This window comes from Oncorhynchus tshawytscha, linkage group LG03, assembly GCF_018296145.1.
Source record: "Oncorhynchus tshawytscha isolate Ot180627B linkage group LG03, Otsh_v2.0, whole genome shotgun sequence".
NCBI lineage: Eukaryota > Metazoa > Chordata > Actinopteri > Salmoniformes > Salmonidae > Oncorhynchus > Oncorhynchus tshawytscha.
The window spans coordinates 69025679-69047571 of NC_056431.1; the positions used below are offsets into that span (position 1 = coordinate 69025679).

General features: G+C 46.9%; 1 protein-coding gene across 1 annotated transcript in view; it reads left to right on the forward strand.

Moving 5' to 3' along the window:
* The first annotated feature begins 3299 nt into the window (after positions 1–3299).
* The window catches only part of LOC112242483, a 32557-nt gene continuing 13963 nt past the window's right edge, over positions 3300–21893 (forward strand). The window contains exons 1-6 of the mRNA XM_042319907.1: positions 3300–3461; positions 4160–4332; positions 5826–6042; positions 8042–8206; positions 8377–8493; positions 9737–9863. Of these exons, the coding sequence (XP_042175841.1) occupies positions 3437–3461; positions 4160–4332; positions 5826–6042; positions 8042–8206; positions 8377–8493; positions 9737–9863 (824 nt within the window). The 5' untranslated portion in view covers positions 3300–3436. The remainder of the gene's footprint in view (positions 3462–4159; positions 4333–5825; positions 6043–8041; positions 8207–8376; positions 8494–9736; positions 9864–21893) is intronic.

Sequence of the window (21893 nt, forward strand, 5' to 3'; positions counted from 1 at the left end):
GTGCCTCTAGGGTAACTCAGAAAGATGATTGAGGACCGTATTACTGATGAATGTGATGTTCTGGTGCCTCTAGGGTAACTCAGAAAGATGATTGAGGACCTTATTTCTGATGAATGTGATGTTCTGGTGCCTCTAGGGTAACTCAGAAAGATGATTGAGGACTCTGATGAATGTGATGTTCTGGTGCCTCTAGGGTAACTCAGAAAGATGATTGAGGACCGTATTACTGATGAATGTGATGTTCTGGTGCCTCTAGGGTAACTCAGAAAGTTGATTGAGGACCGTATTACTGATGATGTTCTGGTGCCTCTAGGGTAACTCAGAAAGATGATTGAGGACCTTATTTCTGATGAATGTGATGTTCTGGTGCCTCTAGGGTAACTCAGAAAGATGATTGAGGACTGTATTACTGATGAATGTGATGTTCTGGTGCCTCTAGGGTAACTCAGAAAGATGATTGAGGACCTTATTTCTGATGAATGTGATGTTCTGGTGCCTCTAGGGTAACTCAGAAAGATGACTGAGGACCTTATTTCTGATGAATGTGATGTTCTGGTGCCTCTAGGGTAACTCAGAAAGATGATTGAGGACCGTATTACTGATGAATGTGATGTTCTGGTGCCTCTAGGGTAACTCAGAAAGATGATTGAGGACCGTATTACTGATGAATGTGATGTTCTGGTGCCTCTAGGGTAACTCAGAAAGTTGATTGAGGACCGTATTACTGATGAATGTGATGTTCTGGTGCCTCTAGGGTAACTCAGAAAGATGATTGAGGACCTTATTTCTGATGCATGTGATGTTCTGGTGCCTCTAGGGTAACTCAGAAAGATGATTGAGGACCTTATTTCTGATGCATGTGATGTTCTGGTGCCTCTAGGGTAACTCAGAAAGATGATTGAGGACCGTATTACTGATGAATGTGATGTTCTGGTGCCTCTAGGGTAACTCAGAAAGATGATTGAGGACCGTATTACTGATGAATGTGATGTTCTGGTGCCTCTAGGGTAACTCAGAAAGTTGATTGAGGACCGTATTACTGATGAATGTGATGTTCTGGTGCCTCTAGGGTAACTCAGAAAGTTGATTGAGGACCGTATTACTGATGAATGTGATGTTCTGGTGCCTCTAGGGTAACTCAGAAAGATGATTGAGGACCGTATTACTGATGAATGTGATGTTCTGGTGCCTCTAGGGTAACTCAGAAAGATGATTGAGGACCGTATTACTGATGAATGTGATGTTCTGGTGCCTCTAGGGTAACTCAGAAAGATGATTGAGGACCGTATTACTGATGAATGTGATGTTCTGGTGCCTCTAGGGTAACTCAGAAAGATGATTGAGGACCTTATTACTGATGAATGTGATGTTCTGGTGCCTCTAGGGTAACTCAGAAAGATGATTGAGGACCTTATTTCTGATGCATGTGATGTTCTGGTGCCTCTAGGGTAACTCAGAAAGATGATTGAGGACCTTATTTCTGATGAATGTGATGTTCTGGTGCCTCTAGGGTAACTCAGAAAGATGATTGAGGACCTTATTTCTGATGAATGTGATGTTCTGGTGCCTCTAGGGTAACTCAGAAAGTTGATTGAGGACCGTATTACTGATGAATGTGATGTTCTGGTGCCTCTAGGGTAACTCAGAAAGATGATTGAGGACCTTATTTCTGATGAATGTGATGTTCTGGTGCCTCTAGGGTAACTCAGAAAGATGATTGAGGACCTTATTTCTGATGAATGTGATGTTCTGGTGCCTCTAGGGTAACTCAGAAAGATGATTGAGGACCTTATTTCTGATGAATGTGATGTTCTGGTGCCTCTAGGGTAACTCAGAAAGATGATTGAGGACCGTATTACTGATGAATGTGATGTTCTGGTGCCTCTAGGGTAACTCAGAAAGATGATTGAGGACCTTATTTCTGATGAATGTGATGTTCTGGTGCCTCTAGGGTAACTCAGAAAGATGATTGAGGACCGTATTACTGATGAATGTGATGTTCTGGTGCCTCTAGGGTAACTCAGAAAGATGATTGAGGACCTTATTTCTGATGAATGTGATGTTCTGGTGCCTCTAGGGTAACTCAGAAAGATGATTGAGGACCTTATTACTGATGAATGTGATGTTCTGGTGCCTCTAGGGTAACTCAGAAAGATGATTGAGGACCGTATTACTGATGAATGTGATGTTCTGGTGCCTCTAGGGTAACTCAGAAAGATGATTGAGGACCATATTACTGATGAATGTGATGTTCTGGTGCCTCTAGGGTAATTCAGAAAGATGATTGAGGACCTTATTTCTGATGAATGTGATGTTCTGGTGCCTCTAGGGTAACTCAGAAAGATGATTGAGGACCTTATTTCTGATGAATGTGATGTTCTGGTGCCTCTAGGGTAACTCAGAAAGATGATTGAGGACCTTATTTCTGATGAATGTGATGTTCTGGTGCCTCTAGGGTAACTCAGAAAGATGATTGAGGACCTTATTTCTGATGAATGTGATGTTCTGGTGCCTCTAGGGTAACTCAGAAAGATGATTGAGGACCGTATTACTGATGAATGTGATGTTCTGGTGCCTCTAGGGTAACTCAGAAAGATGATTGAGGACCTTATTTCTGATGAATGTGATGTTCTGGTGCCTCTAGGGTAACTCAGAAAGATGATTGAGGACCGTATTACTGATGAATGTGATGTTCTGGTGCCTCTAGGGTAACTCAGAAAGATGATTGAGGACCTTATTTCTGATGAATGTGATGTTCTGGTGCCTCTAGGGTAACTCAGAAAGATGATTGAGGACCTTATTACTGATGAATGTGATGTTCTGGTGCCTCTAGGGTAACTCAGAAAGATGATTGAGGACCGTATTACTGATGAATGTGATGTTCTGGTGCCTCTAGGGTAACTCAGAAAGATGATTGAGGACCGTATTACTGATGAATGTGATGTTCTGGTGCCTCTAGGGTAACTCAGAAAGATGATTGAGGACCGTATTACTGATGAATGTGATGTTCTGGTGCCTCTAGGGTAATTCAGAAAGATGATTGAGGACCTTATTTCTGATGAGTGTGTTTTTTATGAGCGTGTTTTTCTTTCTTTCTGCTTGCATTTTGTATTTAGATTAAGATTTTTGTATTTTTTGTAATTTAAGTAATTCAGGGCTCGTCTGTAAAAGAGATCTTGGTCTCAGTATGACTCCCTGATAATATAAAGGTTTATTTCTTTATTTTTTTAAAGATCCCTCCCGCTTTTTCCCTTTTGCTTCCGTTTAGTTCTTAGAAGGTAAACGGTTTCCGTTGCGAGACGTAATAAATACACGCCAGGTGCCTGCAGTTTGGTTTACCTGAGTGAGGTGCGCTTGAAGCACCAATATTGGACATTTGACACCTGAGAGGACTGCAACACTATTCCTGTAGGTGATTGAAAAGGGGACCTCGACAATGATACTATTTTTCATACTTGCAGGTATGTGTAGCCATCTCAATTTCTTTTGTAATCTTTTAGTTATTAATTCCAAAACGGCCAACACCTTTTCACCCAGACTACTGTAGGAGGGAAGTCACTGGCAATCAAAATCATATGGATAGATTTACTACATCACAGCTGCTTTGCTTCGTCTATCCCTGTCTTGTATGTCATGTTGCAGTTTCAACACCCTGGTTAATCATTAACCACATGAAAAAGATAATAAAAGTATTCTCTCCCGGAACTAAGGGAAGAAATGTGCCATTTATTCAATTTTCTACATTTGCTATATCATGTATTTGATGGATTTAGGATGTTTGTTGTTCTTGTCCTGTGCTTGAAGGATATTGTTTTGTTAGGGGTATTTCATTTTGCATAGGTCTAGTATGTCTTGATTCAGTGTGTTGAATCAATGGCGAACATAATCACTTCCCCAAACCTGTCTAAGATATTTCCACTTTTGCTTGAACAGGCTGTAGGTTCATCCTTAACTAGCAACTGTTTAAAAAAAAATAATGTCATAATTTATGAGTTCAGTATATTCTTGTTCAGTGTGTGTAAATCTTAGTCAGAATTTTATATTTAAAAATTCCATAGGCCTATACAATGATATGCAACTGATATACAATACATTCGAAAGTGATCTAGAGAAATATGTGAGTATTGAGATGAATAGAATACATCTGATTTCTTTTTAGTTTTCTCCTCTGCCAGAGGCCTACAGGTGACCATTGGACAACCTACATATGAGGTTGCGCGAGGCGATGATGTCACCCTGGTGTGTAGTTTCATTCCTGCTGCACAACCCAACCCCTCCACGTTGGTCATCATCACATGGTCCATGGAGGCTGATAGCCCTGTTGATCCGAAGGTCAGTCAGAAGACAAGAGATGGCTCCATTTGATCAATGTAAAAGCTTTGCTACTATTGTCACTGTTTCTCGACAGACAGAAACACAAAGTTAAATGCTGAAATAAAGATCATTAGAAGGACAGCAGTTGGGTCAACTCGAAGGTTTTCAGGTGCACATGATAAGCTAATATCGCCCTTAGAAGACTAAATACAACCACATTTGATTGAATCTTTATTTTGACAGGGAGTCATGCTGAGACCACAGTCTCTTTTAAAGACGAGCCTCGTAAACAAAATGTACACATCAATACACAAATAAAATCAAAACTGAGATACAAAACACAATCGTAGAAAACAAACATTCTTCAGTAACAGGTCCTCAATCAGCCATCTGAATGGCCCTAGAGGCATTAAATCGTTACATTTTAGAGCGTTTTGGAGATTATATCACAAGTAAGGTGAAAAAAACAACAACTAAAAGCAGATTTAGCTAACTCGGTGGAGATGGAAGGGAGCTCTAGAATTAGCCACCCCTGAGACCGGGTCTGGTAACACCGTACGTCTATGGGTTAATAATGAAGTAAGGTACGGCGGAAGTTTGTGCAAGAGGGCTTTATAAACGAAAAGAGTGCAATGCATCAATCTACAAGACTTCAAAGAGGACCAGCCTACTTTCTGATACAGAATGCAGTGATGTGTACTGAACCAATCGGCCGTAATAAAGCATAGTGTGCTATGACAAACTGCTGCCAATGGATTCAATACAATGGCAGCTGCGTGCATATAGACGATATCGCCATAATCTATAATGTTGTCTGAATGATTTGTTTTCTGCTATGTAAGGATAGGCATGCTCTATTCCAGCCTGGTCTCATAAACTGGACGTATCATAGTAAACTAAAATTGGTCACTCAAATTAATATGATATTTTAGGTATGGTTAAATAAGACAGAAGGTTACTTAAGGCAAACTTGAAAGGAGGATAGGTGTTTGGTTGGGGTGGATAGGTGGATGTGTAACGTGAATGTCTAGCAACACAAAGGTTGTGTGTTTGAATCTCATAATGGACAACTTAAGCATTTAAGCTACTTTGCAACTACTTAGCATGTTACCCAACCCTTTAACTTAACCCCTAACTTTAGCCGAACTAACGTAAGCCCCCTAGCTATCATTAGTCACCTAGCCACCTAACTAACGTAAGCCCCCTAGCTATCATTAGTCACCTAGCCACCTAACTAACGTTAGCCCCCTAGCTATCATTAGTCACCTAACCACCTAACTAACGTTAGCCACAACAAATTGCATTTTGTAACATATCATAGGAAATGGATGATGGACATCCACAAATTAATACACACCATACCAAATGTGTCCCGGATTTACTATGTTACGTCTAGCCCATGTCGCCTATTCCTATAAAGGAAGCCCTTTTGACCACTGAGTGTGTGCATTGAAGTGTGTAGGCTATGTGCAGAATGTGTTCAGTATTTTGTGTCTCCCTGATTCGTGTAGATTGTTATTGCCACATTCTACTCTATCAAAAATCAAGTGGACATCAAGCCTTCCTATAAAGACCGAGCAGAGATGACCCATGACATCACTGGAGGGCGGAGCACCCTGACCCTCCGCAAGGTGTCCATGCAGGACAACAGGCTGTGGCAGTGCAGGGTGCAGATCCCTGGAGACGAGGAGGGGACGCCTTCCACTACCACCGAACTAGTGGTCCTTGGTAAGACAGTGGTAGATACATGTGGTCCTTGGTAAGACAGTGGTAGATACATGTAGTCCTTGGTAAGACAGTGGTAGATACATGTGGTCCTTGGTAAGACAGTGGTAGAGACATGTAGTCCTTGGTAAGACAGTGGTAGATACATGTAGTCCTTGGTAAGACAGTGGTAGATACATGTGGTCCTTGGTAAGACAGTGGTAGATACATGTGGTCCTTGGTAAGACAGTGGTAGAGACATGTAGTCCTTGGTAAGACAGTGGTAGAGACATGTAGTCCTTGGTAAGACAGTGGTAGATACATGTGGTCCTTGGTAAGACAGTGGTAGATACATGTAGTCCTTGGTAAGACAGTGGTAGATACATGTAGTCCTTGGTAAGACAGTGGTAGATACATGTGGTCCTTGGTAAGACAGTGGTAGATACATGTGGTCCTTGGTAAGACAGTGGTAGATACATGTAGTCCTTGGTAAGACAGTGGTAGAGACATGTAGTCCTTGGTAAGACAGTGGTAGAGACATGTAGTCCTTGGTAAGACAGTGGTAGATACATGTGGTCCTTGGTAAGACAGTGGTAGATACATGTAGTCCTTGGTAAGACAGTGGTAGAGACATGTGGTCCTTGGTAAGACAGTGGTAGATACATGTGGTCCTTGGTAAGACAGTGGTAGATACATGTAGTCCTTGGTAAGACAGTGGTAGAGACATGTGGTCCTTGGTAAGACAGTGGTAGATACATGTGGTCCTTGGTAAGACAGTGGTAGATACATGTGGTCCTTGGTAAGACAGTGGTAGATACATGTAGTCCTTGGTAAGACAGTGGTAGATACATGTGGTCCTTGGTAAGACAGTGGTAGATACATGTGGTCCTTGGTAAGACAGTGGTAGAGACATCTGGTCCTTGGTAAGACAGTGGTAGATACATGTGGTCCTTGGTAAGACAGTGGTAGATACATGTAGTCCTTGGTAAGACAGTGGTAGAGACATGTAGTCCTTGGTAAGACAGTGGTAGAGACATGTAGTTCTTGGTAAGACAGTGGTAGATACATGTAGTCCTTGGTAAGACAGTGGTAGAGACATGTGGTCCTTGGTAAGACAGTGGTAGATACATGTGGTCCTTGGTAAGACAGTGGTAGATACATGTAGTCCTTGGTAAGACAGTGGTAGATACATGTAGTCCTTGGTAAGACAGTGGTAGATACATGTGGTCCTTGGTAAGACAGTGGTAGAGACATGTGGTCCTTGGTAAGACAGTGGTAGATACATGTGGTCCTTGGTAAGACAGTGGTAGAGACATGTGGTCCTTGGTAAGACAGTGGTAGAGACATGTGGTCCTTGGTAAGACAGTGGTAGATACATGTAGTCCTTGGTAAGACAGTGGTAGATACATGTGGTCCTTGGTAAGACAGTGGTAGAGACATGTGGTCCTTGGTAAGACAGTGGTAGATACATGTGGTCCTTGGTAAGACAGTGGTAGATACATGTAGTCCTTGGTAAGACAGTGGTAGATACATGTGGTCCTTGGTAAGACAGTGGTAGATACATGTGGTCCTTGGTAAGACAGTGGTAGATACATGACAGTGGTAGAGACATGGGTCCTTGGTAAGACAGTGGTAGAGACATGTGGTCCTTGGTAAGACAGTGGTAGATACATGTAGTCCTTGGTAAGACAGTGGTAGATACATGTGGTCCTTGGTAAGACAGTGGTAGATACATGTGGTCCTTGGTAAGACAGTGGTAGATACATGTAGCCCATGTAGAGAAATAGTAGTATGATAGTTTGAAGTCTGTTGTGGGTGAAAAGGTTCCATCTGTTTAAAGATGGGAACGGATAACTTCAATTCTGTGTCTTGTCATGTCAAAGGAAAAGGAATATTTTTCTTAATGTTCTTAAAGTTTCCTTCAGCAAGATGTCTCTCTAGTGTGTTGATTAGGACTCCACTGCCCTCTACTGGACCACTTATAAAAACCACAATATGATGTGACGTCTGCTTCCCTCTCCAGTGGCTCCCTCTGTGCCCGTCGTCAGCGTACAGGGCGAAGCAGAGTACTGGAAAAACATCAACCTGACCTGTGTGTCTGAGGAGGGCTCCCCCGCGCCGACTTATAGCTGGAAAACAAACGATGTCACGAATACTCCCAGAGTATTCCCACCGAGGACCACTGAGAGTATGTTTTGTGTGTTTGTGTGTGTTTGGTGTTCATCTTTACTTCAAACAAGCCATAGAATAATGGCAGGGCCGCTGAGGTTATTACCAACACTTCCTGATTTGTTTATCAGTGTGTACGTGCAGCTGACCTCTCTGAATTTTAACTTCCTGATTCCTCCATTCTTTCAGAGAATGGTGTTCTATCTCTGTTTAATATCTCCATGGAGACTTCCGGTTTCTTCATCTGCACCGCGACCAACCAGGTCCGATCTGCCAGCTCAAACTTCACCCTCACTGTCATGCCCCGTGAGTATTGAGTATACCCCGTGAGTATTGAGTATACCCTGTGAGTATTGAGTATACCCCGTGAGTATTGAGTATACCCTGTGAGTATTGAGTATACCCTGTGAGTATTGAGTATACCCTGTGAGTATTGAGTATACCCTGTGAGTATTGAGTATACCCTGTGAGTATTGAGTATACCCTGTGAGTATTGAGTATACCCTGTGAGTATTGAGTATTGCGCTTGCTATATGTTTGGAGGTGAAATGGGGAAGATATAGCGATGACTGAATCAAGGCATCTGCAACTCAAGTCACATTTCTCAACAAGACTCCCAGGCTTGCCACCAAACTCCTTTTCCCTCATCCCTCTCTCTTCTTATTTTCCACCTCCTCCTGTTGTGACACTCTACTGCATCCCTCTCTCTTCTTATTTTCCACCTCCTCCTGTTGTGACACTCTACTGCATCCCTCTCTCTTCTTATTTTCCACCTCCTCCTGTTGTGACACTCTACTGCATCCCTCTCTCTTCTTATTTTCCACCTCCTCCTGTTGTGACACTCTACTGCATCCCTCTCTCTTCTTATTTTCCACCTCCTCCTGTTGTGACACTCTACTGCATCCCTCTCTCTTCTTATTTTCCACCTCCTCCTGTTGTGACACTCTACTGCATCCCTCTCTCTTCTTATTTTCCACCTCCTCCTGTTGTGACACTCATCCCTCTCTCTTCTTATTTTCCACCTCCTCCTGTTGTGACACTCATCCCTCTCTCTTCTTATTTTCCACCTCCTCCTGTTGTGACACTCATCCCTCTCTCTTCTTATTTTCCACCTCCTCCTGTTGTGACACTCATCCCTCTCTCTTCTTATTTTCCACCTCCTCCTGTTGTGACACTCATCCCTCTCTCTTCTTATTTTCCACCTCCTCCTGTTGTGACACTCATCCCTCTCTCTTCTTATTTTCCACCTCCTCCTGTTGTGACACTCATCCCTCTCTCTTCTTATTTTCCACCTCCTCCTGTTGTGACACTCATCCCTCTCTCTTCTTATTTTCCACCTCCTCCTGTTGTGACACTCATCCCTCTCTCTTCTTATTTTCCACCTCCTCCCGTTGTGACACTCATCCCTCTCTCTTCTTATTTTCCACCTCCTCCTGTTGTGACACTCATCCCTCTCTCTTCTTATTTTCCACCTCCTCCTGTTGTGACACTCATCCCTCTCTCTTCTTATTTTCCACCTCCTCCTGTTGTGACACTCATCCCTCTCTAGCCTCCATGAAGGTCGGGTCCACAGTAGCCATCATTGGAGGGGTCGTAGCTGGGGTCCTGGTCCTGGGGATTGTCATATACTGCTGCAGGAAGAAGAGGAACAAATCTAAACAGGAGAATGTTCAAGGGTAAATAGCTGTTCCGCTCTTCTTTTTGGGTCAGGACATTGTTGTGGACTTTTGGGTGAGGGGTTTGTTGTGTGTGAAAGGATGAGGTTGGCCTGTTCTAGTTTCTGTACTTTTGTGTTGTTGTGTTTCTTTGTCTCTCTCGCTCATGTCTCTCTCTCTCTCACTCATGTCTCTCTCTCGCTCATATCTCTCGCTCATGTCTCTCTCTCTCTCGCTCATGTCTCTCTCTCTCTCGCTCATGTCTCTCTCTCTCTCACTCATGTCTCTCTCTCTCTCACTCATGTCTCTCTCTCTCTCGCTCATGTCTCTCTCTCTCACTCGTGTCTCTCTCTCTCTCGCTCATGTCTCTCTCTCTCTCGCTCATGTCTCTCGCTCATGTCTCTCTCTCTCTCGCTCATGTCTCTCTCTCTCTCGCTCATGTCTCTCGCTCATGTCTCTCTCTCTTTCGCTCATGTCTCTCTCGCTCATGTCTCTCTCTCTCGCTCATGTCTCTCTCTCTCGCTCATGTCTCTCTCTCTCGCTCATGTCTCTCTCTCTCTCACCCATGTCTCTCTCTCTCGCTCATGTCTCTCTCTCTCTCTCTCTCATGTCTCTCGCTCATGTCTCTCACTCTCGCTCATGTCTCTCTCTCTCGCTCATGTCTCTCGCTCATGTCTCTCTCTCTCGCTCATGTCTCTCTCACTCGCTCATGTCTCTCTCTCTCGCTCATGTCTCTCTCTCTCTCACTCATGTCTCTCTCTCTCTCGCTCATGTCTCTCTCTCTCACTCATGTCTCTCTCTCTCTCGCTCATGTCTCTCTCTCTCTTACTCATGTCTCTCTCTCGCTCATGTCTCTCTCTCTCGCTCATGTCTCTCTCTCTCGCTCATGTCTCTCTCTCTCGCTCATGTCTCTCTCTCTCTCGCTCATGTCTCTCTCTCTCTCGCTCATGTCTCTCTCTCTCGCTCATGTCTCTCTCTCTCACTCATGTCTCTCTCTCTCGCTCATGTCTCTCGCTCATGTCTCTCTCTCTCTCTCATGTCTCTCTCTCTCGCTCATGTCTCTCTCTCTCTCTCTCATGTTTCTGGCTCATGTCTCTCTCTCTCGCTCATGTCTCTCTCTCTCGCTCATGTCTCTCGCTCATGTCTCTCTCTCGCTCATGTCTCTCTCTCTCGCTCATGTCTCTCTCTCTCACTCATGTCTCTCTCTCTCTCACTCATGTCTCTCTCTCTCGCTCATGTCTCTCTCTCTCTCACTCATGTCTCTCGCTCATGTCTCTCTCTCTCGCTCATGTCTCTCTCTCTCGCTCATGTCTCTCTCTCTCACTCATGTCTCTCTCTCTCGCTCATGTCTCTCGCTCATGTCTCTCTCTCTCTCTCTCACTCATGTTTCTCGCTCATGTCTCTCTCTCTCGCTCATGTCTCTCTCTCTCTCGCTCATGTCTCTCTCTCTCTCTCTCTCTCTCTCTCTCTCTCTCTCACTCTCTCGCTCATGTCTCTCTCTCTCACTCATGTCTCTCACTCGTGTCTCTCTCTCTCGCTCATGTCTCTCTCTCTCTCACTCATGTCTCTCGCTCATGTCTCTCTCTCTCGCTCATGTCTCAAATCAAATCAAATCAAATCAAATTTTATTTGTCACATACACATGGTTAGCAGATGTTAATGCGAGTGTAGCGAAATGCTTGTGCTTCTAGTTCCGACAATGCAGTAATAACGAACAAGTAATCTAACTAACAATTCCAAAAAAAACTACTGTCTTATACACAGTGTAAGGGGATAAAGAATATGTACATAAGGATATATGAATGAGTGATGGTACAGAGCAGCATAGGCAAGATACAGTAGATGATATTGAGTACAGTATATACATATGAGATGAGTATGTAAACCAAGTGGCATAGTTAAAGTGGCTAGTGATACATGTATTACATAAGGATGCAGTCGATGATATAGAGTACAGTATCAACGTATGCATATGAGATGAATAATGTAGGGTAAGTAACATTATATAAGGTAGCATTGTTTAAAGTGGCTAGTGATATATTTACATAATTTCCCATCAATTCCCATGATTAAAGTGGCTGGAGTAGAGTCAGTGTCATTGACAGTGTGTTGGCAGTAGCCACTCAATGTTAGTGGTGGCTGTTTAACAGTCTGATGGCCTTGAGATAGAAGCTGTTTTTCAGTCTCTCGGTCCCAGCTTTGATGCACCTGTACTGACCTCGCCTTCTGGATGACAGCGGGGTGAACAGGCAGTGGCTCGGGTGGTTGATGTCCTTGATGATCTTTATGGCCTTCCTGTAGCATCGGGTGGTGTAGGTGTCCTGGAGGGCAGGTAGTTTGCCCCCGGTGATGCGTTGTGCAGACCTCACTACCCTCTGGAGAGCCTTACGGTTGAGGGCGGTGCAGTTGCCATACCAGGCGGTGATACAGCCCGCCAGGATGCTCTCGATTGTGCATCTGTAGAAGTTTGTGAGTGCTTTTGGTGACAAGCCGAATTTCTTCAGCCTCCTGAGGTTGAAGAGGCGCTGCTGCGCCTTCCTCACGATGCTGTCTGTGTGAGTGGACCAGTTCAGTTTGTCTGTGATGTGTATGCCGAGGAACTTAAAACTTGCTACCCTCTCCACTACTGTTCCATCGATGTGGATGGGGGGTGTTCCCTCTGCTGTTTCCTGAAGTCCACAATCATCTCCTTAGTTTTGTTGACGTTGAGTGTGAGGTTATTTTCCTGACACCACACTCCGAGGGCCCTCACCTCCTCCCTGTAGGCCGTCTCGTCGTTGTTGGTAATCAAGCCTACCACTGTTGTGTCGTCCGCAAACTTGATGATTGAGTTGGAGCGTGCGTGGCCACGCAGTCGTGGGTGAACAGGGAGTACAGGAGAGGGCTCAGAACGCACCCTTGTGGGGCCCCAGTGTTGAGGATCAGCGGGGAGGAGATGTTGTTGCCTACCCTCACCACCTGGGGGCGGCCCGTCAGGAAGTCCAGTACCCAGTTGCACAGGGCGGGGTCGAGACCCAGGGTCTCGTGCTTGATGACGAGCTTGGAGGGTACTATGGTGTTGAATGCCGAGCTGTAGTCGATGAACAGCATTCTCACATAGGTATTCCTCTTGTCCAGATGGGTTAGGGCAGTGTGCAGTGTGGTTGAGATTGCATCGTCTGTGGACCTATTTGGGCGGTAAGCAAATTGGAGTGGGTCAAGGGTGTCAGGTAGGGTGGAGGTGATATGGTCCTTGACTAGTCTCTCAAAGCACTTCATGATGACGGATGTGAGTGCTACGGGGCGGTAGTCGTTTAGCTCAGTTACCTTAGCTTTCTTGGGAACAGGAACAATGGTGGCCCTCTTGAAGCATGTGGGAACAGCAGACTGGTATAGGGATTGATTGAATATGTCCGTAAACACACCGGCCAGCTGGTCTGCGCATGCTCTGAGGGCGCGGCTCTCGCTCATGTCTCTCTCTCTCTCGCTCATGTCTCTCTCGCTCATGTCTCTCTCTCTCGCTCATGTCTCTCTCTCTCGCTTATGTCTCTCTCTCTCGCTCATGTCTCTCTCTCTCGCTCATGTCTCTCTCTCTCGCTCATGTCTCTCTCTCTCTCGCTCATGTCTCTCTCTCTCACTCATGTCTCTCTCTCTCTCGCTCATGTCTCTCTCTCTCTCGCTCATGTCTCTCTCTCTCTCGCTCATGTCTCTCTCTCTCTTGCTCATGTCTCTCTCTCTCTTACTCATGTCTCTCTCTCGCTCATGTCTCTCTCTCTCGCTCATGTCTCTCTCTCTCGCTCATGTCTCTCTCTCTCTCTCGCTCATGTCTCTCTCTCTCTCTCGCTCATGTCTCTCTCTCTCGCTCATGTCTCTCTCTCTCACTCATGTCTCTCGCTCATGTCTCTCTCTCTCTCTCGCTCATGTCTCTCTCTCTCTCACTCATGTTTCTCGCTCATGTCTCTCTCTCTCGCTCATGTCTCTCGCTCATGTCTCTCTCTCTCGCTCATGTCTCTCTCTCTCACTCATGTCTCTCGCTCATGTCTCTCGCTCATGTCTGTCTCTCTTTCGCTCAGGTCTCTCTCGCTCATGTCTCTCTCTCTCGCTCATGTCTCTCTCTCTCTCGCTCATGTCTCTCTCTCTCGCTCATGTCTCTCTCTCTCTCGCTCATGTCTCTCTCTCTATCGCTCATGTCTCTCTCTCTCTCGCTCATGTCTCTCTCTCTCTCGCTCATGTCTCTCTCTCTCTCACTCATGTCTCTCTCTCTCTCGCTCATGTCTCTCTCTCTCTCACTCGTGTCTCTCTCTCTCGCTCATGTCTCTCTCTCTCTCGCTCATGTCTCTTCGCTCATGTCTCTCTCTCTTTTCGCTCATGTCTCTCTCGCTCATGTCTCTCTCTCTCGCTCATGTCTCTCTCTCTCGCTCATGTCTCTCTCTCTCGCTCATGTCTCTCTCTCTCGCTCATGTCTCTCTCTCTCGCTCATGTCTCTCTCTCTCTCACCCATGTCTCTCTCTCTCGCTCATGTCTCTCTCTGTCTCTCACTCATGTCTCTCGCTCATGTCTCTCACTCTCGCTCATGTCTCTCTCTCTCGCTCATGTCTCTCGCTCATGTCTCTCTCTCTCACTCATGTCTCTCTCTCTCTCGCTCATGTCTCTCTCTCTCTCTCGCTCATGTCTCTCTCTCTCACTCATGTCTCTCTCTCTCGCTCATGTCTCTCTCTCTCGCTCATGTCTCTCTCTCTCGCTCATGTCTCTCTCTCTCGCTCATGTCTCTCTCTCTCACTCATGTCTCTCTCTCTCGCTCATGTCTCTCGCTCATGTCTCTCTCTCTCTCTCTCACTCATGTTTCTCGCTCATGTCTCTCTCTCTCTCGCTCATGTCTCTCTCTCTCTCGCTCATGTCTCTCTCTCTCTCGCTCATGTCTCTCTCGCTCATGTCTCTCGCTCATGTCTCTCTCTCTCTCTCTCTCATGTTTCTCATCATGTCTCTCTCTCTCGCTCATGTCTCTCTCTCTCGCTCATGTCTCTCTCTCTCTCGCTCATGTCTCTCTCTCTCTCGCTCATGTCTCTCTCTCTCTCTCTCTCACTCTCTCGCTCATGTCTCTCTCTCTCACTCATGTCTCTCACTCGTGTCTCTCTCTCTCGCTCATGTCTCTCTCTCTCTCACTCATGTCTCTCGCTCATGTCTCTCTCTCTCGCTCATGTCTCTCGCTCATGTCTCTCTCTCTCTCGCTCATGTCTCTCTCGCTCATGTCTCTCTCTCTCTCGCTCATGTCTCTCTCTCTCTCTTGCTCATGTCTCTCTCTCTCGCTCATGTCTCTCTCTCGCTCATGTCTCTCTCTCTCTCGCTCATGTCTCTCTCTCTCTCGCTCATGTCTCTCTCTCTCTCGCTCATGTCTCTCTCTCTCTCGCTCATGTCTCTCTCTCTCTCGCTCATGTCTCTCTCTCTCTCTTGCTCATGTCTCTCTCTCTCTCATGTCTCTCTCTCTCTCTGTCTCTCTCTCTCGCTCATGTCTCTCTCTCTCTCTCGCTCATGTCTCTCTCTCTCTCTCTCTCTCTCATGTCTCTCTCTCTCGCTCATGTCTCTCTCTCTCACTCATGTCTCTCTCTCTCGCTCATGTCTCTCTCTCATGTCTGTCTCTCTCTCGCTCATGTCTCTCTCTCTCGCTCATGTCTCCCTCTCTCTCGCTCATGTCTCTCTCTCTCTCTCGCTCATGTCTCTCTCTCTCTCTCTCGCTCATGTCTCTCTCTCTCACTCATGTCTCTCTCTCTCACTCATGTCTCTCGCTCATGTCTCTCTCTCTCTCTCATGTCTCTCTCTCTCGCTCATGTCTCTCTCTCTCTCACTCATGTTTCTCGCTCATGTCTCTCTCTCTCTCGCTCATGTCTCTCGCTCATGTCTCTCTCTCTCGCTCATGTCTCTCTCTCTCACTCATGTCTCTCGCTCATGTCTCTCGCTCATGTCTGTCTCTCTTTCGCTCATGTCTCTCTCGCTCATGTCTCTCTCTCTCTCACTCATGCTCATGTCTCTCTCTCTCCGCTCATGTCTCTCTCTCTCGCTCATGTCTCTCTCTCTCTCTCTCATGCTCATGTCTCTCTCTGTCTCTCTTTGCTCATGTCTCTCTCTCTCTCGCTCATGTCTCTCTCTCTCTCGCTCATGTCTCTCTCTCTCTCTCCTCATGTCTCTCTCTCTCTCGCTCATGTCTCTCTCTCTCTCACTCGTGTCTCTCTCTCGCTCATGTCTCTCTCTCTCTCGCTCATGTCTCTCTCTCTTTTCGCTCATGTCTCTCTCTCTCTCTCGCTCATGTCTCTCTCTCTCGCTCATGTCTCTCTCTCTCGCTCATGTCTCTCTCTCTCGCTCATGTCTCTCTCTCATGTCTCTCTCTCTCACTCATGTCTCTCTCTCTCTCGCTCATGTCTCTCTCTCTCGCTCATGTCTCTCTCTCTCATGTCTCTCATGTCTCTCGCTCATGTCTCTCTCTCTCGCTCATGTCTCTCTCTGTCTCTCTCTCTCGCTCATGTCTCTCTCTCTCACTCATGTCTCTCTCTCTCTCTCGCTCATGTCTCTCTCTCTCTCTCGCTCATGTCTCTCTCTCTCGCTCATGTCTCTCTCTCTCTCTCATGTCTCTCTCTCTCTCGCCCATGTCTCTCTCTCTCACTCATGTCTCTCTCTCTAGCTCATGTCTCTCACTCATGTCTCTCTCTCTCTCTCTCTCACTCATGTTTCTCGCTCATGTCTCTCTCTCTCGCTCATGTCTCTCTCTCTCTCGCTCATGTCTCTCTCTCTCTCTCGCTCATGTCTCTCTCTCTCTCGCTCATGTCTCTCTCTCGCTCATGTTTCTCATGTCTCTCTCTCTCGCTCATGTCTCTCTCTCTCTCGCTCATGTCTCTCTCTCTCTCGCCCATGTCTCTCTCTTTCTCTCTCTCTCACTCTCTCGCTCATGTCTCTGTCTCTCACTCATGTCTCTCACTCGTGTCTCTCTCTCTCGCTCATGTCTCTCTCTCTCTCTCACTCATGTCTCTCTCATGTCTCTCTCTCTCGCTCATGTCTCTCGCTCATGTCTCTCTCTCTCTCGCTCATGTCTCTCTCGCTCATGTCTCTCTCGCTCATGTCTCTCTCTCTCGCTCATGTCTCTCTCTCTCGCTCATGTCTCTCTCTCTCGCTCATGTCTCTCTCTCTCGCTCATGTCTCTCTCTCTCTCGCTCATGTCTCTCTCTCTCTCACTCATGTCTCTCTCTCTCTCGCTCATGTCTCTCTCTCTCTCGCTCATGTCTCTCTCTCTCTCGCTCATGTCTCTCTCTCTCTCGCTCATGTCTCTCTCTCTCTTGCTCATGTCTCTCTCTCTCTTCTCATGTCTCTCTCTCGCTCTATGTCTCTCTCTCTCGCTCATGTCTCTCTCTCTCTCTCTCATGTCTCTCTCTCTCTCGCTCATGTCTCTCTCTCTCACTCATGTCTCTCGCTCATGTCTCTCTCTCTCTCTCTCATGTCTCTCTCTCTCGCTCATGTCTCTCTCTCTCTCTCTCACTCATGTTTCTCATGTCTCTCTCTCTCGCTCATGTCTCTCGCTCATGTCTCTCTCTCTCTCATGTCTCTCTGTCTCATCATGTCTCATATGTCTCATGTCTGTCTCTTTCGCTCATGTCTCTCTCGCTCATGTCTCTCTCTCTCGCTCATGTCTCTCTCTCTATGTCTCTCTCTCTATATATAGACATGTCTCTCTCTCTCTCGCTCATGTCTCTCTCTCTATCGCTCATGTCTCTCTCTCTCTCTCGCTCATGTCTCTCTCTCTCTCGCTCATGTCTCTCTCTCTCTCACTCATGTCTTTCTCTCTCTCGCTCATGTCTCTCTCTCTCTCACTCGTGTCTCTCTCTCTCGCTCATGTCTCTCTCGCTCATGTCTCTCGCTCATGTCTCTCTCTCTTTCGCTCATGTCTCTCTCGCTCATGTCTCTCTCTCTCTCGCTCATGTCTCTCTCTCTCGCTCATGTCTCTCTCTCTCTCGCTCATGTCTCTCTCTCTCTCACCCATGTCTCTCTCTCTCGCTCATGTCTCTCTCTCTCTCTCTCTCTCTCTCACTCATGTCTCTCGCTCATGTCTCTCACTCTGCTCATGTCTCTCTCTCTCGCTCATGTCTCTCGCTCATGTCTCTCTCTCTCAGTCATGTCTCTCTCTCTCTCGCTCATGTCTCTCTCTCTCTCTGCTCATGTCTCTCTCTCTCACGTCTCTCTCTCTCGCTCATGTCTCTCTCTCTCGCTCATGTCTCTCTCTCTCCTCATGTCTCTCTCTCTCTCTCTCATGTCTCTCGCTCATGTCTCTCTCTCTCTCTCACTCATGTTTCTCGCTCATGTCTCTCTCTCTCGCTCATGTCTCTCTCTCTCTCGCTCATGTCTCTCTCTCTCTCGCTCATGTCTCTCTCTCTCTCTCTCTCTCTCTCTCTCTCTCTCTCACTCTCTCGCTCATGTCTCTCTCTCTGTCTCTCATGTCTCTCACTCGTGTCTCTCTCTCTCGCTCATGTCTCTCTCTCTCTCATGTCTCTCGCTCATGTCTCTCTCTCGCTCATGTCTCTCGCTCATGTCTCTCTCTCTCTCGCTCATGTCTCTCTCGCTCATGTGTCTCTCGCTCATGTCTCTCTCTCTCGCTCATGTCTCTCTCTCTCACTCATGTCTCTCTCTCTCGCTCATGTCTCTCTCTCTCGCTCATGTCTCTCTCTCTCGCTCATGTCTCTCTCTCTCATTCATGTCTCTCTCTCTCGCTCATGTCTCTCTCTCATGTCTCTCTCTCTCGCTCATGTCTCTCTCACTCATGTTTCTCGCTCATGTCTCTCTCTCTCGCTCATGTCTCTCTCTCTCTCGCTCATGTCTCTCTCTCTCTCGCTCATGTCTCTCTCGCTCATGTCTCTCGCTCATGTCTCTCTCTCTCTCATGTTTCTCGCTCATGTCTCTCTCTCTCGCTCATGTCTCTCTCTCTCTCGCTCATGTCTCTCTCTCTCTCGCTCATGTCTCTCTCTCTCTCTCTCACTCTCTCTCGCTCATGTCTCTCTCTCTCCTCATTTCTCTCACTCATGTCTCTCTCTCTCGCTCATGTCTCTCTCTCTCTCACTCATGTCTCTCGCTCATGTCTCTCTCTCTCGCTCATGTCTCTCGCTCATGTCTCTCTCTCTCTCGCTCATGTCTCTCTCTCTCGCTCATGTCTCTCTCTCTCCTCATGTCTCTCTCTCTCGCTCATGTCTCTCTCTCTCTCTCGCTCATGTCTCTCTCTCTCTCTCGCTCATGTCTCTCTCTCTCTGCTCATGTCTCTCTCTCTCCTCATGTCTCTCGCTCATGTCTCTCTCTCTCTCTCGCTCATGTCTCTCTCTCTCACTCATGTCTCTCTCTCTCTCGCTCATGTCTCTCTCTCTCTCTCGCTCATGTCTCTCTCTCTCGCTCATGTCTCTCTCTCTCTCTCGCTCATGTCTCTCTCTCTCTCTCGCTCATGTCTCTCTCTCTCGCTCATGTCTCTCTCTCTCACTCATGTCTCTCGCTCAAGTCTCTCTCTCTCTCTCATGTCTCTCTCTCTCGCTCATGTCTCTCTCTCTCTCACTCATGTTTCTCTCATGTCTCTCTCTCTCGCTCATGTCTCTCGCTCATGTCTCTCTCTCTCGCTCATGTCTCTCTCTCTCACTCATGTCTCTCGCTCATGTCTCTCGCTCATGTCTGTCTCTCTTTCGCTCATGTCTCTCTCGCTCATGTCTCTCTCTCTCGCTCATGTCTCTCTCTCTCTCGCTCATGTCTCTCTCTCTCTCGCTCATGTCTCTCTCTCTCTCTCGCTCATGTCTCTCTCTCTCGCTCATGTCTCTCTCTCTCATCATGTCTCTCGCTCATGTCTCTCTCATGTCTCTCTCTCTCGCTCATGTCTCTCTCTCTCTCACTCATGTTTCTCGCTCATGTCTCTCTCTCTCTCGCTCATGTCTCTCGCTCATGTCTCTCTCTCTCGCTCATGTCTCTCTCTCTCACTCATGTCTCTCGCTCATGTCTCTCGCTCATGTCTGTCTCTCTTTCGCTCATGTCTCTCTCGCTCATGTCTCTCTCTCTCGCTCATGTCTATCTCTCTCTCATGTCTCTCTCTCTCGCTCATGTCTCTCTCTCTCACTCATGTCTCTCTCTCTATCGCTCATGTCTCTCTCTCTCTCGCTCATGTCTCTCTCTCTCTCGCTCATGTCTCTCTCTCTCTCAATGTCTCTCTCTCTCTTGCTCATCTCTCTCTCCCACTCGTGTCTCTCTCTCTCGCTCATGTCTCTCTCTCTCGCTCATGTCTCTCTCATGTCTCTCTCTCTTTCGCTCTGTCTCTCTCGCTCATGTCTCTCTCTCTCATCATGTCTGTCTCTCGCTCATCTCTCTCGCTCATGTCTCTCTCTCTCGCTCATGTCTCTCTCTCTCGCTCATGTCTCTCTCTCTCGCTCATGTCTCTCTCTCTCTCTCACTCATGTCTCTCGCTCATGTCTCTCATGTCTCTCGCTCATGTCTCTCTCTCTCTCTCATGTCTCTCGCTCATGTCTCTCTCTCTCGCTCATGTCTCTCTCTCTCTCGCTCATGTCTCTCTCTCTCTCGCTCATGTCTCTCTCGCTCATGTCTCTCGCTCATGTCTCTCTCTCTCATGTTTCTCGCTCATGTCTCTCTCTCTCGCTCATGTCTCTCTCGCTCATGTCTCTCTCTCTCTCGCCCATGTCTCTCTCTCTCTCTCTCTCACTCTCTCGCTCATGTCTCTGTCTCTCACAAATGTCTCTCTCGTGTCTCTCTCTCTCGCTCATGTCTCTCTCTCTCTCACTCATGTCTCTCGCTCATGTCTCTCTCTCTCGCTCATGTCTCTCGCTCATGTCTCTCTCTCTCTCGCTCATGTCTCTCTCGCTCATGTCTCTCTCGCTCATGTCTCTCTCTCTCGCTCATGTCTCTCTCTCTGGCTCATGTCTCTCTCTCTCACTCATGTCTCTCTCTCTCAAACATGTCTCTCTCTCTCTCACTCATGTCTCTCTCTCTCTCAACTCATGTCTCTCTCTCTCTCTCGCTCATGTCTCTCTCTCTCTCGCTGTCTCTCTCTCTCTCTCATGTCTCTCTCTCTCACTCATGTCTCTCTCTCTATAACTCATGTCTCTCTCTCTCTCTCATGTCTCTCTCTCTCGCTCATGTCTCTCTCTCTCTCATGTCTCTCTCTCTCTCTCGCTCATGTCTCTCTCTCTCGCTCATGTCTCTCTCTCTCTTGCTCATGTCTCTCTCTCTCTTACTCATGTCTCTCTCTCGCTCATGTCTCTCTCTCTCGCTCCTCATGTCTCTCTGTCTCTCTCTCGCTCATGTCTCTCTCTCTCTCGCTCATGTCTCTCTCTCTCTCTCGCTCATGTCTCTCTCTCTCGCTCATGTCTCTCTCTCTCGTCTCTCGCTCATGTCTCTCTCTCTCTCTCATGTCTCTCTCTCTCGCTCATGTCTCTCTCTCTCTCATGTCTCTCGCTCATGTCTCTCTCTCTCTCGCTCATGTCTCTCTCTCTCACTCATGTCTCTCGCTCATGTCTCTCGCTCATGTCTGTCTCTCTTTCGCTCATGTCTCTATATATATAAGCTCATGTCTCTCTCTCTCGCTCATGTCTATCTATCTCGCTCATGTCTCTCTCTCTCGCTCATGTCTCTCTCTCTCTCTCGCTCATGTCTCTATCTCTATATGTCTCTCGCTCATGTCTCTCACTCTCGCTCATGTCTCATGCTCATGTCTCTCGCTCATGTCTCTCTCTCTCGCTCATGTCTCTCTCTCTCATGTCTCTCTCTCTCTCTCATGTCTCTCTCTCTCTCTCGCTCATGTCTCTCTCTCTCTCATGTCTCTCTCTCTCTCGCTCATGTCTCTCTCTCTCTCGCTCATGTCTCTCTCTCTCTCGCTCATGTCTCTCTCTCTCTCTGTCTCTCGCTCATGTCTCTCTCTCTCACTCATGTCTCTCTCTCTCTCGCTCATGTGTCTCTCTCTCATGTCTCTCTCGTGTCTCTCTCTCTCGCTCATGTCTCTCTCTCTCTCATGTCTCTCGCTCATGTCTCTCTCTCTCGCTCATGTCTCTCTCTCTC